Source organism: Schistocerca piceifrons, chromosome 1, assembly GCF_021461385.2.
Source record: "Schistocerca piceifrons isolate TAMUIC-IGC-003096 chromosome 1, iqSchPice1.1, whole genome shotgun sequence".
Taxonomy (NCBI): domain Eukaryota; kingdom Metazoa; phylum Arthropoda; class Insecta; order Orthoptera; family Acrididae; genus Schistocerca; species Schistocerca piceifrons.
Genome location: NC_060138.1, coordinates 869,256,642 through 869,275,262, shown reverse-complemented (window position 1 = coordinate 869,275,262; position 18,621 = coordinate 869,256,642). Strand labels below are relative to the sequence as shown.

The window sequence follows — 18,621 nt, the reverse complement described above, 5'->3', positions numbered from 1 at the left end:
GCAAAACTCCTTTACTACTTTAAGTGCCTCATTTCCTAATCTAATTCCTTCAGCATCACCCGCCTTAATTCGACTACATTCCATTATTCTCGTTTTTCTTTTGTTGATGTTCATCTTATATCCTCCTTTCAAGACACTGTCCCTTCCGTTCAACTGCTCTTCCAAGTCCTTTGCTGTCTCTGACAGAATTACAATGTCATCGGCGAACCTCAACGTTTTTATTTCTTCTCCATGGACTTTAATACCTACTCCGAATTTTTCTTTTGTTTCCTTTACTGTTTGCTCAATATACAGATTGAATAACATCGGGGAGAGGCTACAGCCCTGTCTCACTCCTTTCCCAACCACTGCTTCCCTTTCATGCCCCTCGACTCTTATAACTGCCATCTGCTTTCCGTACAAATTGTAAATAGCCTTTCGCTCCCTTTATTTTACCCCTGCCACCTTTAGAATTTGAAAGAGAGTATTCCAGTCAACATTGTCAAAAGCTTTCTCTAAGTCTACAAATACTAGAAATGTAAGTTTGCCTTTCTTTAATCTATTTTCTAAGATAAGTCGTAGGGTCAGTATTGCCTCACGTGTTCCAACATTTCCGCGGAATCCAAACTGATCTTCGCCGAGGTCGGCTTCTACCAGTTTTTACATTCGTCTGTAAAGAATACGCGTTAGTATTTTGCAGCTGTGACTTATTAAACTGATAGTTCGGTAATTTTCACATCTGTTAACACCTGCTTTTTTTGGGATTGGAATTATTTTATTCTTCTTGAAGTGTGAGGGTGTTTCGCCTTTCTCATACATCTTGCTCACCAGATGGTAGAGTTTTGTCAGGACTGGCTCTCCCAAGGTCGTCAGTAGTCCCAATGGAATGTTGTCTACTCCCGGGGCCTTGTTTCGACTCAGGTCTTTCAGTGCTCTGTCAAACTCTTCACGCAGTATCTTATCTCCCATTTCATCTTCATCTACATCCTCTTCCATTTCCATAATATCGTCCTCAAGTACATCGCCCTTGTATAGACCCTCTATATACTCCTTCCACCTTTCTGCTTTCCCTTCTTTGCTTAGAACTGGGTTTCCATCTGAGCTCTTGATATTCATACAAGTGGCTCTCTTTTCTCCAAAGGTCTCTCTAATTTTCCTGTAGGCAGTATCCATCTTACCCCTAGTGAGATAAGCCTCCACATCCTTACATTTGTCCTCCAGCCATCCCTACTTAGCCGTATTGCACTTCCTGTCGATCTCATTTTGGGGCGTTTGTATTCCTTTTTGCCTGCTTCATTTACTGCGTTTTTTATATTTTCTCCTTTCATCAATTAAATTCAATATTTCTTCTGTTACCCAAGTATTTCTACTAGCCCTCGTCTTCTTACCTACTTGATCGTCTGCTGCCTTCACTACTTCATCCCTCAGAGCTACCCACTTTTCTTCTACTTCTCTCCCCCATTCCTGTCAATTGTTCCCTTATGCTCTCCCTGAAACTCTGCACAACCTCTGGTTTAGTCAGTTTATCCAGGTCCCGTCTCCTTAAATTCCCACCTTTTTGCAGTTTCTTCAGTTTTAATCTACAGTTGATAACCAATAGATTGATGTCAGAGTCCACATCTGCCCCTGGAAATGTCTTACAATTTAAAACCTGGTTCCTAAATCTCTGTCTTACCATTATATAATCTATCTGATACCTTCTAGTATCTCCAGGATTCTTCCATGTATACAACCTTCTTTTATGATTCTTGAACCAAGTGTTAGCTATGGTTAAGTTGTGCTCTGTGCAAAATTCTACCAGACGGCTTCCTCTTTCATTTCTCTCCCCCAATCCATATTCACCGACTATGTTTCCTTCTCTCCCTTTTCCTACTCTTGAATTCCAGTCACCCATGACTATTAAATTTTCGTCTCCATTCACTACCTGAATAATGTCTTTTATCGCATCATACATTTCATCAATTTCTTCATCATCTGCAGAGCTAGTTGGCATTTAAACTTGTACTACTGTAGTAGGCATGGGCTTCGTGTCTATCTTGCCCACTATAATGCGTTCACTAAGATGTTGGTAGTAGCTTACCCGCACTCCTATTTTTTTTATTCATTATTAAACCTATTCCTGCATTACCCATATTTGATTTTGTATTGATAACCCTGTATTCGCCTGACCAAAAGTCTTGTTCCTCCTGCCCCCGAACGTCACTAATTCCCACTATATCTAACTTCAACCTATCTATTTCCCTTTTCAAATTTTCTAACCTACCTGCCCGATTAAGGGATCTGACATTCCACGCTCCGATCCGTAGAACGCCTATTTTCTTTCTCCTGATGACGACGTCCTCCTGAGTAGTCCCCGCCCGGAGATCCGAATGGGGGACTATTTTACCTCCGGAATATTTTACCCAAGAGGACGCCATCATCATTTAACCATACAGTAAAGCTACATGCCCTCGGGAAAAATTACGGCTGTAGTTTCCCCTTGCTTTCAGCCGTTCGTAGTACCAGCACAGCAAGGCCGTTTCGGTTAGTGTTACAAGGCCAGCTCAGTCAATCATCCAGACTGTTGCCTCTGCAACTACTGAAAAGGCTGCAGCCCCTCTTCAGGAACCACACGTTTGTCTGGCCTCTCAACAAATACCCCTCCGTTGTGGTTGCACCTACGGTACGGCCATCTGTGTCGCTGAGGCACGCAACCCTCCCCACCAGCGGCAAGGTCCATGGTTCATGGGGGTAGTATCAGGATCTATGCACCAAAATTGCGGGAAAATGTAATCACATGTCAGTTCTAGTATAATATATTTGTCCAATGAATACCCGTTTATCATCTGCATTTCTTCTTGGTGTAGCAATTTTAATGGCCAGTAGTGTAGCTTGCATTCTTGTGGCGACGAACACGCTGAAGTGCAACACTGCACGTGTCACAGCTGTGTGCGGCCGCCCTGTACGCGGTAGATCGGACTGGTCTGTTCGACATTGTTGCGATGATGACAGACGAATCCCATAACGAGTCACTGTGATATTCTGCAGGCGCCTATGAATATCTGCGATCTCTCGTTTTCCGCCAAAAAAAGACTCAGCGACGGCTCTCTGCTTGGAACGCACCTACGTTACAGATGCCATTTTGAAGGCTACGTATAGCCCCGCACCTACCGGAACATCGTGAACATATAAGGGCCTAAGCGGGAACATTTCACGATGTCCCACAACTAATTCCGAAATTTTTCACCCGAAACTGGCAGAGAAAAGAAAAGTGTTGCGAAACGCAGCTAAAGGAAATTAAAACATTCTAAGAATAAGCCAAAAACGACTGGGAACATTTTTCAATAAGGAATAATCAAACAGCGATCCAAATGCAACTGAGCCTCCAGAGAATAACTCCGGCCACAACGGAGACGGTTTAAAATCATTGGCAACCAAAGTGAATGATGATCTGGAAACGCAACCTGTATGAAGATTACGAAATCCATCAGCTCACTAAAAATAGTAATCCCTCTGCCTGTAATGATGATTGTAGCAGAATATTCAAGTTTTGTGCTGGCTTGACTGGATTACTTTTAAGGTATCTTTTTCGTCAATTATTGTCCTGTGGCATGTTTCCTGACAGACTTAAATATGCTGTGGTAACACCTGTCTCTAAAATTGGAAATAAGAAATCCATCTATACTGCAGATCTATTTCATTCCTTCCAGTATTTCGAAAAAATGGTTGAAATGGCTCTGAGCACTATGGGACTTAACTGCTGTGGTCATCAGTCCCATAGAACTAAGAACTACTTAAACCTAACTAACCTAAGGACATCACACACATCCATGCCCGTAGCAGGATTCGAACCTGCGACCGTAGCGGTTGCATTATTTCGAATAGTGGCCTATGGTACAATACTGATTTATTTAACTGAACACTGAGCAGAACTTGTTAACGTGCTCTCAGTTCGGAATTACGCAAAACTGCATATATATATATGTAGGTATAGATATATATTTTGTATGTTTTCATTCGTTGCGTTTTACTCCTTAATGGTATTTCTCGATCATAACTAAACCTTTACAACCAGACACATCGGATATTCACATTGCAAATTTTCTCTGTAGATGGCGTGGGGAGCAGCAATGATGCAGGATCCGGCGGTGAAGGTGTCAGCTATGTCTGCAGAAGCACACGCCAACTTCATCAAGAAGTATGTGGACGGCAGCCTTGACATGGATAAGCTGTAGAAGACGTGACTCATTGTTTGGACGTGCCTTTTGCAAAAATAACCCGACCGTATCTGTTGTAGCATGAGCATCCACTGTAACTATAGAAAGCTACAATATTATGATTAGTGTATTGCGCATTATACGAAATAAATTCAATCCATTGTGACTGTCATCAATAAAGAGTACACTAAAAACATCGCCTGATCTCTGCTCTGATATTCAACTGTAAACCAATAAGACCCTTCATTGACTTGGAGACGTAAGATCCCAACCCAGCTGAAGTCAAATTCGTGAGGAAAGGAATATTACTAAATCACAGTTTTTAGAAGACGTTCACGTTGTTGAGACTACTGTGGCTGGGCTGGTTCACACACTACATTGTTGCCAAATATCTACAGCGTACTACCCCACTCTGCATTGTTACCAGATCTGCGCTGCTTATTATATCATTCTGCATTATCATCGGATCTCTACTGCATAACACCCTACTCTGCATTGTTGTCAGACCCACCCATCACTTGTTCAAGGATAATTGGGTGACTTATAAATGACAGGGAAATCAGACAGGCATTGTTGTATTGGTTACTGCTCTTCTCCCCCGTCCCCCACATCTCGAGGCTTCCTAATTGTCAGTTGGATTCGTTACTCAGTAGTATAAGTGAAACGATTGTATGGTATTATTGGCCAGGGGACCCTGTCTGGGGTAGTTCGGCCACCTCATGAGCCTTTTTTATTTGACGCCACTTTGGCGACTTTCGCGTCGGTGATGATGAAAGTTCCCTGGTGGATAAAACTCCAACCCGGTCAAGAATCGAACCTGAGACCTCTGCATGACATTCACTTGTGGTGACCACTGAGCTATGGTGGTGGAGTGTACATTCTACTGAATGGAACACCACGAAGTGGAGCAACAGTGATCAGCCACCATCACCCCCAGCCAGAATAAGAAGAAAGGGATATGTAAGTATTAACCTATTCCTCTCACCATTCATTTATTCACGGTGTACGTGTCATTTCGCAAACAAACGATTTTTCTCCGCTTCCGTAGTATTTCTAACAATCGTCTGTTAAAACTTCGATTATGCTATTCGATGCATAAAAATAGAAGACATGAAAACAATCCAATATACAGCTCGAAAGTAGAAGAAGTGAATTTTTTTGAACTATGTTACAGACCACAGTGAAACTGAATAAGATTTTTTCAAAGTTTGTTTGTTTCTTCTCACATTTGAGAAATATTAATTAAAGGCCCCTTAGACTTGTTATTTTTGTTGATATTCAGTAAGGTTTTCTCAGTTTTTCTGGCTTTCTCCTGTTTCAGACTGTTAGTCTTTTGAATAAACCAAACAGTTGTATAAACTCTGTTTTATGAGTCTCCTCCCATCCCGAGAGGTAAGTTTCTGCGGACACTCATCATCGTCTGCTACTGTTTCCACCGGACTGTATGTGTTGACGGTAGCACAAGACCATTCAAAGAGTCACTGCTTCAACGACGCGAGTCACCAGAATCTCACTGTCAAACCGACTTCATTTAACAGGTCCCCGTATTTTCTGTACACAGACTCGAGATAATGACGTTCTTGAACCCCAGGTATATGCTACAAATATTTATAAACTTATGACTTACCTTCAGCTTAAACTAGGCTGTTTTTGACCTTGGAAAACAGTGATCGTGTTATTCCGCCCGGCTAGTGTAGGATAATGAGTGGTATCTCTGTATATAATGAAGGAAGTATTTTTCTCATTTCTGATCTGATGGTAGAGGTTGGAAGGTTCATCTGTATTCCAGTAGTTGAAAATTCGCTCTACTATCAAGTTGCAGTGTTAAAGTTCTCTTTATTCTATCATTCCTATAAACTTTGTTATGAAAAACACAATAATTAAGAGTGTTTTTACAGTGTTTAATGTTTGTTTCGTGAAGGTGATAACAGGTCTTCCAAGTCAACAGAATTTCGAGTACGACCGACGGAACGGGAATCGCACTCAATGTACCCTTTATTCATATCTCAGCAATTAGCCATTTGTACTGCAGTGCGTTATCGAAGTTGAATTCACTCTGTTATCCACTAGGAGCAAAGAACACTATTAACAACTGTGAGACTGTTGCTATAGATTTCAAAATACTACTGTGCAACACTGCCTTGACCAGTATTGTTTGCTATCACGTTGGTAGCTAGCGGATACAAGTGAAAAGCAGCTAACTACCACGCGAAGAATGCAAAGTTAGGTAGCGCATATACCAAGCACTTCAATATAAGAAAGCATAACAACTGCACGACATCATACGTAATTAGCGGTTGTTAATGAATACGACAACGAAGGTAACAATGAAGCGAAAGCTGGAATTTTATTCATGAAATGAAAATAAAAACTGTATGTATTTATTGTTTCAAAATTGTAAATATAATTTTTATGCTAAAAACTTAAAATTTAATTATAGCAGCAACTAAATTATAAAAAATAATTAAAACACAGTAACCAGTTACAGAATCTGAAATTAACAAAATGCGTTCTAAAGGCAGACGTGTCTTCTCGGATGTGGTTAACTATTCAACGTTTCTCATGAGCGACATATTAAACGTCCCCACACGGGATAGGGGCTGAATCTGTTCTGAAGGAACAGAACCCTCCCATGGAAGACGATACAGAAGTAATCTGTTAAACATTTCAGGTACCGTAAAGAAAGAGAAGTGTTGCCATAAATAACGGAGAGAAAATTTAGCCAATATGTCTGCAAAACAGAATCATCTAATTTAACTGACATATATTCCTATTAATGCACGTGGCTGTGTTCCAGAAAAAAAACAAACGAGGCTACACTGTGGTGTTACTCGGAAACGAAGGAAACTGGGCAGCGGTAGACTGGGCTGTGGTGGCGCCTCTACCGGATAATTTACGAACTATATTCCTATCGTCGCCGATGTGGCGCTTGTTGCAAAAAATATCAACTAATTGGCATTTTTAAAGATATTGTTTCAGACGGACTGTAATAACTATGATTTGCAGTGAGACGTGATAAAATGAAGGACTTATAAGTTTTTTAAGTGGCGATTTCGGAAGTGGTGTTCACTCGCAGCAAAGACATCTCCAATCATTGTCACACAATTTTGGCGCTTCTTTCGCGCTGTCAAATTATGTCTCACAGATTTCCATTAACTCCCGTGCACAGTATATCCATAAAAGCAACGGCATAGTAGCATTCTGTCACTGATTCCACCATATTATGTAATCAATCAACAACACAAGTTGCCTACTGCTATACCCATTTGAACATATTTTTCTTAAAAAAATGATTTTGGCTTAGAGCATGACAATTTTTATTACGTGTTGTATTTGATAAACCGATACTGCTTGTCTGCGTTTCAGTATCGCATACACCTCTGTAACATATTTCCATGTCGTGTAAACGTTTTCAGATAGTCTGCTTAAGTTTTACCAGAAAACGAAAGTTTCATTCCTAATTCGGCTTTCAGCTTTCCTATAAAAGAAGAAATGAATAAAATAAAGTGGCGCACCAGCTAGCGAATGCTTCGTACGCTTGTTTTTTGTTTGTGTCTCAGTTAATACATGCCGAAGCAACCATAACTGAAATAATGTCTTTGGTTTGGTGTTCCCTTGCCAACATTTGTATTAACACTTCGCTTGTTTGGCGTCATTGTCGTGCTGACTTTCGCTGGAGTAAGTTGCAAATTATTGGGTGTGTGTATGGAACGATATGGCGTTTGTGGAGAGAGGTTGGCGCTCGTTCCTGCGCACGGGCGACCCGGACCCGACGGCGTGGCGAGGCCGGATGGCCGGGCAGCTGATGACCTACGATGCGTGCACAGACCCGAGGGCATGGTGTCTCAGCGCAGCTGACAGGCGCCAGCATCTTATTGACATCATGCGCCGCGGCCCGGTAAGTCGTCTAACATAACGCCTAATCACGTAGCCTTAGCAACATATATACTGATGTTGGAAGCTGCACGGTTTGTTCTCGAGATGTGAGTCTGACATGAACATATTTTCTATCCCCTGTATTCACGTCTCTGTCGTGTAATGAAGGAAATAGTTAAAGGGTTTAGCGATCTACCACGTTTTGCATTCCGTGTGAAATTTAGTTCCACGTCCAATATTCATATGAGTGGTGGGATTCCAATGCTCGCCAAGCTAATTTGATTTAAAATTTGAGTGTTTCAGAAGTGAACTGAGGTTAATGTGCAGATTACTTTACTAAGGCAGAATTTCTTTAGAAATAGTCACCCAGTTAGAAAAAAATGGTTCAAATGGCTCTGAGCACTATGGGACTCAACTTCTGAGGTCATTAGTCCCCTAGAACTTAGAACTAGTTAAACCTAACTAACCTAAGTACATCACATACATCCATGCCCGAGGCAGGATTCGAACCTGCGACCGTAGCAGTCGCGCGGTTCCGGACTGAGCGCCTAGAACCGCTAGACCACCGCGGCCGGCCACCCAGTTAGAAGGAAAGACGATTAGGCTCTAACGTACTGTCGACAACGACGTCACTGGAGATGGAGAACCTGCTCGGAATGGTCAACGATAGGGAAGGAAATAATGATGTCCACATCGAAGGGACACTGTCACAGTGCAACATAGACAATCGCGACACTCAATGCTGTAAAACAGTGTTACCGTCGGAACGCTGAAGTCCGTAGGGCCTATGGGCAAGAAAGCCATTCGTCATTTGCCACAAGACTGTTTAATTTCAATGCTTTTTCTACGTACTTTACGAAATAATTATTGTATTTTTGGGTCGCAAGAAATAGTAAAATATCGAGAGACCTGAATAATCATAAAACAAATGCAGAGCCGAAACTCGTAAATGAAATGACGCAATGTTTGCATGAAGAAATGCTTTCGAAGTTGCATATAATTGTGACTTACCGCATTCAGACCAAGAGAATATAAACGAAGTGTTTCATCCATAAGAAGCATAGACTTTTGTTGCTGACTTTTCTTATGATGAGCATTTTCGGTTAAGTTTTACTTATAACAGCGGCGGCGTAGTGTGCTGATGTTGACGACGACCGTTTAATGATGGGAATTACGTGAGGTTGATGTTAGCCAATCGGGTGATGGTACACGGTATCTAGACATTCGCTGTTTTGTTTTGTCGAAATATACGAAGGCATAGGCCATATAAACACCGCGCATGTCCTTATCTCTGCTGCGTTAAGGCTTGAAACCACCATCTAAGTCACGTGACTCGGGCAGAAAGCCGAGGTCTTGCCATTACGTGCTGTGTAAAATGGAACTGACAGTTACAGTTTTTCTCATTTATCGCTAAACTCAAGCATTGATTTCGACAATTCAACGAACTGTAGTACTACAATTACACATTTAGTAGTGCAGTTAACGTAGTTGCTCCGAAAATCCTGATAATAAAGAAATGGTTATCTTTTTCACTTTTCACAGCATTAAAAACACTTCCAGGAGGTCTTGAGTGACTTTATGCCAGTACGAAAGTCCTTCGTGGTGCAGATCTGCTTCTGACAGAGTCATACATTATTAAAGATGAATGTAGACTGTTAATTATACGTATAAAATGTCTTCCTGTTGAGTGAACCAGTTCAGTTCCCTCAGGAGATTCGTTTAACGTAACGTGGGAACTCGTACTTGTTTTAACATACCGGCATCACTAAGCAGCAAAAGTCGTAAAATACATATCCTTATTTTGAATAAAAACCGGACCTTATAGTTATTAATGAATTTCATTTCTTATAACAGCATAACAAAACATTTCACATATTTTGTTGAGGAATCGTCAGAAAAATAGAGTTGCCTGCCAATCTGATATTTTGTGTTCCACTCCTGTGGAAATGTTGGACTAAAAGATTGACAGTGCAACAAAAAAAAGTATTCACTGAACTGCCGCGCGGTCTAGGGCGTCTTGTAGCGGTCCGCGCGGTTGTCCCCGTCGGAGGTTCGAGTCCTCCCTCGGGTATGGGTGTGTGTGTCGTCCTTAGCTTAAGTTAGTTTTAGATTAAGTAAGTTAGTGTGTAACCTTAGAGACCGATGACCTTAGCAGTTTGGTCCCATATGACCTTACCAGAAATTTCCAGATTTCCACTGAAGAACTGTAATTTTGTTGCTTGTAAACAGAACTGTCAGTGTGTTTAACCTACAAACTCTCAAAAACAATAATCACTGCATTAATATTGGGAACTTCGGAGAAATCAGGTTAACTGCACTATTACATGTATGATAGAAATAAGGCAAATTGTTTTCTTGTTAAAATCAATATTTGACTTCAGATATAAATGAGAGAAACTGTCAACTCCAGACAGTGCGTAATAACAGAAACTCGGCGTCCTGTCCCGAGATCATGTGACTTAGATGTTGGTTTCAGTGCAATGATGTCACATTCAGTCTATTATCCATGGTCTACATACGACTGCATTACATTGTTTATCAATATGGAGCGCGGCGTGATAAGTCACCCAGATTCCAAAAATTTATTTCGTGAATTTATACTTGCCGTACGGAAGATAGTCTTGAATAAAGTTTGATGTTTCTTTGTATTTTGCTTCTTGTAACTAATTTTTCGGGGGAATTTGCACCTTTTTCATATCAATCTCCTCATATTAACAAAAAAGTTTTGTACTGAAATGTTCGCTTTACGAGGATAATTAATTTACTGAGTAGACAAGGGTGTGTACAAGAACCTGTCAATCACTGAAAAGGAACAGCATTAATTATTTATTTCAAGATCAACGCCAAAGACCATTCCCCTCATTCTGTATGTGTAGGTTTTCGAACAGTATTGATATCTTGACAATGAATTTATAGGGTCTTGTTGATTTTAATGTTGCCTGTCGCAAACGTTTCACCGTTTTTTTCCGATGTGTCCCCGATTACGACAAAATAATTGCTTCAGTATCGTGACAAAACTACATGCAACTATATAACGGCAATAGTATTGCTTCTTTTGCTGATTCAAAACACACAATTATTCTCGTCATCTTGTGCAGTTCGGTTTCCAGAGGCGATTTCCGTACGGGCTGACTGTTTGGCCATACTACATTAAGGACATAATTTTTCATAGCAAATTTACCGTGTCTTACACTGAAACACTGTGAGCATTCTGCTGCGCAGACTGAGTTAATGCATGTGACGCTTCGTTACACTTAGATGACATTAACGAACATTTCAGTCAAGAACTTAACGAGAGTTTTGCCCGTTGATGGTACAATATCAGGAGCTCCATCTACTTGCATGAACGACATACATATTAGAATTTGCGCACTAGGCAAGTTCTGAATTTAAATCACCTATCAGTGTTTGTCCATCGTCGTGGAACTGGAAGTCCTGAACGACGTTATCAAAATAATTGTGTTTATTAAGGAGATAAATTAGCTATTACCGGGTAAAATCTGATTGGACTGACTGCCTACATCTGTATATAGCGATTGGTCGTCGTGAATTAGCAGCATTTAACGACCGTTGCCAACATCAGTCCACAACGCCGCCGCTGCTATAACTGAAATTTTACCGGCACTTTCTTTGATACGAAACGAAACATAAATATTTGTTCATTGTTGCTCTTCGCTCGACGTTCAATTTCAGGAATATTTGTTTAATATAATTACTTTTTTTCCAAAGACTGTAGTAAAGAAAAATTCTGACCTTTGTGGATCTGATGTATCAACATTTGCGGATCTGGTTTCTTTTGAGTCGGGAAACAGTTTTGTTTTTATCATTTTATTATTATGCAGGTATCGTAGCTTTCTCTTTAACTATAGTTGTGGTCGATTATCTGGTACGTTAAATAATGTAGGTACTGCATTCCGTACGAGTTTACTATTTTGTGTGTTGAATTCTTAAACTTATTTCTTTGGAAGTGTACTGAACAAAACTTCACGTAATTATCTAGATATAGGTCTAAGTCTTTCTGCAGTTCATCATGTTTCCTGCTGTTTACTATTTCTTGTTCTTAAAAAGAAACCTTATTGTTCAGTAAATATGTGGAGGTTAAGAGAAAATAGTGAACAAACAGTCCCGTAATGCTGTGTTTCATACCCCTTGTGGTTCATAGTAAACCTACAGAATGGCAGATTGCGGGTTTTCTTTGCGTTATCTCTACAGTTTATTGCGTTACGTACACTCTCTTTTGTCGAAATATACGGATCAGCCAGAACACTATGACCACCTACCTAATAGCCGGTATTCTACCTTCGGCACGGATAACAGCGGCAACGGCAACGCACCGTGGCAAGGAAGCAATGAGACCTTGGTAGGTCGCTGCAGGGACTTACAGGTCTGGCCAGACAGAATGCGGCCTGGCCGTCCGGCCTGTGGCCTTGAACCGCAGCAGGCAGGCCGCACTTTTGAATCTCACGTTATTGTATGGCGGCGGTCACACAGAGTGTGGCTCTGACGCACCGGCATGCGGCCTGCCGTACCGACCGCCGCCGGGTTGTCACAGATTATAGATTCGCCGCAAGCCGGAGAGGCTGCCTGCCTCTGTTGGCGCACTCAACTGCTCTGTGGTCACACTGGAAGCAGCGGCGTGAGGCGGTTTTCCTCTTGCAGCTCGTAGTGCATGCATCATGGACACAGAAAGACTTATAGAGGAGGTGACACAATACAACTTTTTGTATGATACACGCGAACCTGATTTGGAGGTAGAATACTTTTGCCCTCAATATACTCTTGATAGAAAGCTGAATTCTCAGAAATAGTGTTGTCACTGTGACGTCCATAATTTCCAATATCAACTACTGTAAACTCGTAGTATGGATCAACGATCGCCAGGAGAACCAGCGAAAAGAATTGTTTGTTACAGAAGAACTGGGATCCACTATCCTTCGGGCATTTTAGCCTGATACGATTTCCGTCTATGCTTCCAAGGCAGTTCGGAAACCCCCAAGGTTATACAAATCCTTCTTCAGATTTCTTCCACATCTCTGTCGTAGGAGTAGGTAAATATTTGGGCTGTAGAACAGTCCATATTGCCTGGCACACTTGTTTCACAATTTCTGAGACTGTTGAACGTCCTAACCGAAAAGAAAAAGTTATGGTCTGCTGACTGTCGCCTGTAGTCAAGTATCTGGGAAAAATTAAAATCAGTTATGCCAATAGAACGAATAGATAAGTTAACGACCAAAGATATGTTTGTTTAAGTTCAATGACAATGTTATGAATACAATGAAACAAAACAATCTAGTAAGTAGAAAGTTCTCTCTAGCGGGACATACGCCACTAGATGTTACTATAGTTTGCTGTATTCGTAAACACTGCAGATAAATTTCTCACTCCACTCGTAACTACGTTGTGGGATAGCACTTTCTTCCGCCGAACCTTTCATATGATACAGCAAAACTGAAATGGAATAATTTATATGACTTCTATTTGAAGCACAAAGAGGCCACAAACGGTAAAACTTACCTCAAACAAATTGCTAGTCTGTGCCTTGTATCAACTGGCTTTCTCCAGTTCGTTGTGCAGTTCTCGGTGCTACCTTCTTATCAGGCGATGCATTTCCTCGAAACATTCTCGCGACATACGAAAATATTTGAAGAACCTATCTTCGTCAGACTCTAGATCAATACACAGACGATGGTACTCTCCTAAGCTTTCTCTCTTGCTATTAATGTCGAGCACCCAACATCTTCTCTTCTTGGTGCCATTTCGTATCGCTAGTGCGAACTACTAATTTCTGCAATTTTTTTTAAAAAAAGGGGGTAACGTGTCCGCGTGAAGATTCCAAATCTTCTAACGCCAAGACAATCGCGCTACGCATGCAAGCTTAATAATGGCGTTTGGCCCCTTCCACAGTGTAACAGCTGACGCAGGAACAGTCGCTGGGGCCGGCCTGCCTGCCGGCCGTTGCCTGTGTGGCGTCCCTGGCCGCTGACGGGTCCGGCCTCCCGGTGCGCCGTCCGTCGCAGCGGCAGGCCGGATTCTGTCTGGCCAGGCCTTTAGTACCACAGATGCGCACACGAATCACTTATTTCTGTAGATTCTAGGGAGGGTGGCGATGAGCTCTGACGCCACATTCAATCATATTCCAGATGTGTTCGACTGGATTCAGATGTGGCGAGTTTGGGGGCCAGCACTCGCCACTGTGTTCCTCTAACCACTCCATCATATTCCTGCCCTTGTGACATGGTGCATTATCTTGTTGAAAAATGCCACTGCCGTCGGGAAACATGATCGTCAGGAAGGAGTGTACATGGTCTGCAACAAGTGTACAATCGTCCTTTGTCCTCATGGTGCCTTACACGAGCTCCACTGGACCCACGGATGCCCACGTGAATGTTCCCAAGAGCATATTGCAGCCACCGCCAGCTTGTCTCCATCCCGCTGTACGGATGCCAAGGAACTGTTCCCCTGAAAGACGACAGATTCTCGCCATCCCATCGGCTTTATGAAGAAGGTATCGTGATCCATCAGACCATGCAACGCTCTGCCACTGCGTCCAGTGCCGTTGGTCACGTGCCAATTTCAGTCGTAGTCACCGATGTCGTGGTATTAAAATTGGCACTTGCATGGGTCACTGGCTGCAGACGCCCATCGTTAGGAATGCTCAGTGTATTGTGTGTGCAGACACACTTGTACTCTGCCCAACATTAACGTCAGATGTCAGTTCCGCCACCGTTCGCCGCCTCTCCTGTTTACCAGTCTGCCCAGCCTACGACGTCCGACTTCTGTAAGAGCGGTGACCGCCCAACCACATGACGTCTGGACGTAGTTTCACCACGTGTTGAAGACACACACCACAACACTCCTGAAACACCCCAAAAGTCGTGCAGTTTCTGAAATGTTCGTGCTGAGCCTTCGACCCATCACAATCTGCCCTTATATCGTGCGCCTTCCCCATTCTACATACACATAGCATGCTCACTGATACTACAAGCACCAGTCATGTGTTTGACTAGCAGTCATTCCTCATCAGGTGACGCTGCTATAGCCTGGATTTGCTTATATCGATAGTAGGTCGGTAATCATAATGTTCTGGTTGATCAGTGTATAAAAGATACTATTCGCATTCATGGGATATTGTATTCAACAGTGGAGTCTGCTTGGTCCGCTGCTGTCACAGTGTATAACAGTAACAAGAAAAGGGTGTTGCAACGTATGTTTGGACTGTGACGCTGCAGTCTATCGCTACTTTCGGTTGCATTGCACTGTTGCTCATGTAGATTACTTGGACGCCCCACTCATGTGAATTTTATATGCTACGAGGCGTGTTTTTTAAGTAAGGTCCGTTTGAACATAAGTACACAACGAAAGGTAATTTCAAAAAAGTACATTTATTTTTCAGAAAGTACCTACTTCACTCTATTTTTCGACATGTTGCCAAGTTTGTAGAAACACGTATCATATCTGTCAATCAATTTTAAAATACCCTCTTTATAAAAACTGCCGTTTGCACGTCATCGTCATCATTGTCACGGTTGCCACTTAGGTGTTGTTTGAGGTGGAGGAACAGATGGTAATCGCTCGGCGCGAGATCAGGATTGTAGGGTTGGTAGTCTAAAACTTCCCGGCTAAAGCTGTCCAATAAATCGCGGGTCTGACCTGCAGTGTGAGGTCTTGCATTGCCATGGAGAAGGACAATTCCCTTTGTCAGCATGCCGCGTCTTTTGTTTTGAATCGCTCTGCGTAGCTTTCTCAGAGTTTGGCAGTATGCTTCTGCATTGATAGTGGTCCTCGGTGCATGAAGTCGACCAACAAAACACCATGCCTATCCCAAAACACCAACGCCATGATTTTGCGCTGGGAGAGAATCTGTTTGGCCTTCACCTTTACAGGCGAGTGTGTGTGTCTCCATTCCATGCTCTTTTGCTTCGATTCGAGCGTGATGTGCGAAACCCATGTTTCGTCTCCAGTTACGATCTGACTCAAGAAGCCGTCACCTTCTTCGTGATAACGAGTCAAGAACTTCATTGCACACTCAAATCTTTGGTTTTTGTGGTCCTCTGTTAGGAGTTGCCGGACGCAATGGGTGCACAGTTTCCTAAACTTTAGGTGTTCAGAAACAATGTTGTAAAGCACAGATCTTGACACGTCAGGAAATTCGTTTGTGAGACCTGTTATTGTGAAGCGCCTGTTCTCACGAATCCTCGCTTCAACTGAAGCCACCAAATCGTCTCTAATCAAAGAAGGGCGACTGGAGCGGTCGTCATCATGTACGTTGTGACGGCCATCTTTGAATTCTCGTACCCACTTAGGCACTTTGCTTTCACTCATAAGAGTGTTACCGTACACTTCGCAAATCTATCGATGAATTTCTTCAGCAAATAGGTTCCTTGATGACAAAAACCGGATCACTGAGCGAACCTCACACACGGCAGGCGAGCTGATAGTCTTAAACATTTCGAAAGCACAGAACAATACCGTACAGGTTAGCTATAGAGCTGAAACTCAGCACAGTTGTTCCCGAGGCATGCCGGTACACGACGCAGGCGCTCGTTCGGTATGCACGCGAACTACTAGTGTCTTCAACAAAACGGACTTTACTTAAAAAAAAAAAAACGCTTCGTATATTGTCAGCACTGCCACTCTTTTCAGGCATTAAATTCGAAAGCTCCTTGTGTTCCATTTATGAATAAATAAAATGCTTAAAGCGATGGTTTAATAACTCAATCGTGAAAGAAGGTATCACGTGATAATATTATACCGGTACTCGATTTGTATTATTCCGAATAAATGCTTCTCTTAATAATCTGTATTTGAGCTTCGTGGTTTTCACTCTAAGGATATTTTACCTGGGCACAGTAAATTCTCGTAATCAAAACTGTTTTATTTGCGTTTCCAAATATGGACATGGATAAGACATTTCAGTCTCCGTGTTGTTTACGTCGTCTGGCACATGTTCACCACGTCACTGATGAAAGCTGACTGCTTGAAGGAAGCCCGCGAATCTGTCGAGGACAGCCCACTGCAGCTGTATCATCGCAGTTTCCAATATACCCTACGTTCATACTGCAAGGTTTCAGAAAATTTGCAGTCTTTCAGATTTTCTAATCTAGTTTGCATTATACTAGTTGAAGTATACAAATTAATATTTTCGTTATACTATCACAATTAGTATGGCTCTGAGCACTATGGGACTTAACATCTGAGGTCATCAGTCCCCTAGAACTTAGAACTACTTAAACCTAACTAACCTAAGGACATCACCCACATCCATGCCCGAAGCAGGATTCGAACCTGCGACCGTAGCGGTCGCGCGGTTCCAGACTGAAGCGCCTAGAACCGCTCGGTCACTCCGGCCGGCCACAATTAGTAATTAATGATATTATCTCAAATACGTTTTCAGTGTTGGAACTCTGTCTCGGAGTCCTTGTAATTCACGATTGTAGCTGCTTTAGTCGTTGAGAATAGACAATGACAGAGATTTAAGCCGAGGAAGGGCCTCCGGTATAGAAGCTGAAATTGACATAATAACAAACGTCAGAGATGCCTCCTGCGGAATATTGTCTACAGCAGTTTTTGCTTCTATTCAGATTCGTAGGAAATTTTTACTTCTACATCTACATAGGTTTACATATTCTGCAAACCACTCTGAAATGCATGGCGGAGATTACTTAGCATGGTAGTCCATGGTAGGTTTTCTTCCTGTTCCAACATGTGTGGAATGGAGGGCTACTGACAACTTAAGTGCCTCTATGCGCACTGCAATTAGTCTAATCTTGTCTTCACGAACCGTACCGGAGCAACAGAAAGAGAGCTGAATAATATCTGTAGACTCATCACTTAATATTGATACCTGATATTTAATAAGTGGGCTTTCGTGGGGTAAATGGTACCCATCTTTAAGCGTCTGCCTATTGAGGGCCGGCAGTTGTGGCCGAGCGATTCGAGGCGCTTCAGTCTGGAACTGCGCTGCGGCTACGGTCACAGGTTCGAATCCTGCCTCGGGCATGGATGTGTGTGCTGTCCTTAGGATAGATAGGTTTAATTAGTTCTAAGTCTAGGGAACTGATGACCTCAGATGTTAAGTCCCATAGTGCTCAGAGCCATTTTAACCGTTTGATCACAGGGTGTATCGACTTATAAATAATGTTTGCCTTTTTCATTGGTTCATTTGTGCCATTCATCATCTCCCCCCCCCCCTTTCGCATCGTCTTTTTAGTCTTACTGTAAATTGATTCGGTGTTCACTTCGTATGGTACCGGTGGCTGAGTCACCCAAATTTTTTCGTCAGTGGTCAGCAAGTCACATTTCCAGTGGCTGTTCTTTTAGCTCTTTTGTGATTTGTTTTCCCTCTTTTAAATTCTTGATTGTCTATCTTGCCTCCTCATTGGTTTTAGTGGATGTGAGAGTGGCTGTGCGATATTGTGTGGTCGTTTCGTGTGCACGAGTGTACGATAGTTGTCGTTCTTCAAAAATGGCTCTGAGCACTAGGGGATTTAACATCTGTGGTCATCAGTCCCCTAGAACTTAAAACTACTTAAACCTAACTAACCTAAGGACATCACACACACCCATGCCC

At 42.3% G+C, this 18,621-nt stretch overlaps 1 protein-coding gene across 1 annotated transcript in view; it reads left to right on the top strand.

The window, feature by feature from the left end:
• Window positions 1-4,372, top strand: part of LOC124711457 (pyrimidodiazepine synthase-like) — a 117,733-nt gene extending 113,361 nt beyond the window's left edge. The window contains exon 5 of the mRNA XM_047241554.1: window positions 4,071-4,372. Coding sequence (XP_047097510.1) covers window positions 4,071-4,193 — 123 coding nt within the window. The 3' untranslated portion in view covers window positions 4,194-4,372. The remainder of the gene's footprint in view (window positions 1-4,070) is intronic.
• The last annotated feature ends 14,249 nt before the right edge of the window (window positions 4,373-18,621 follow it).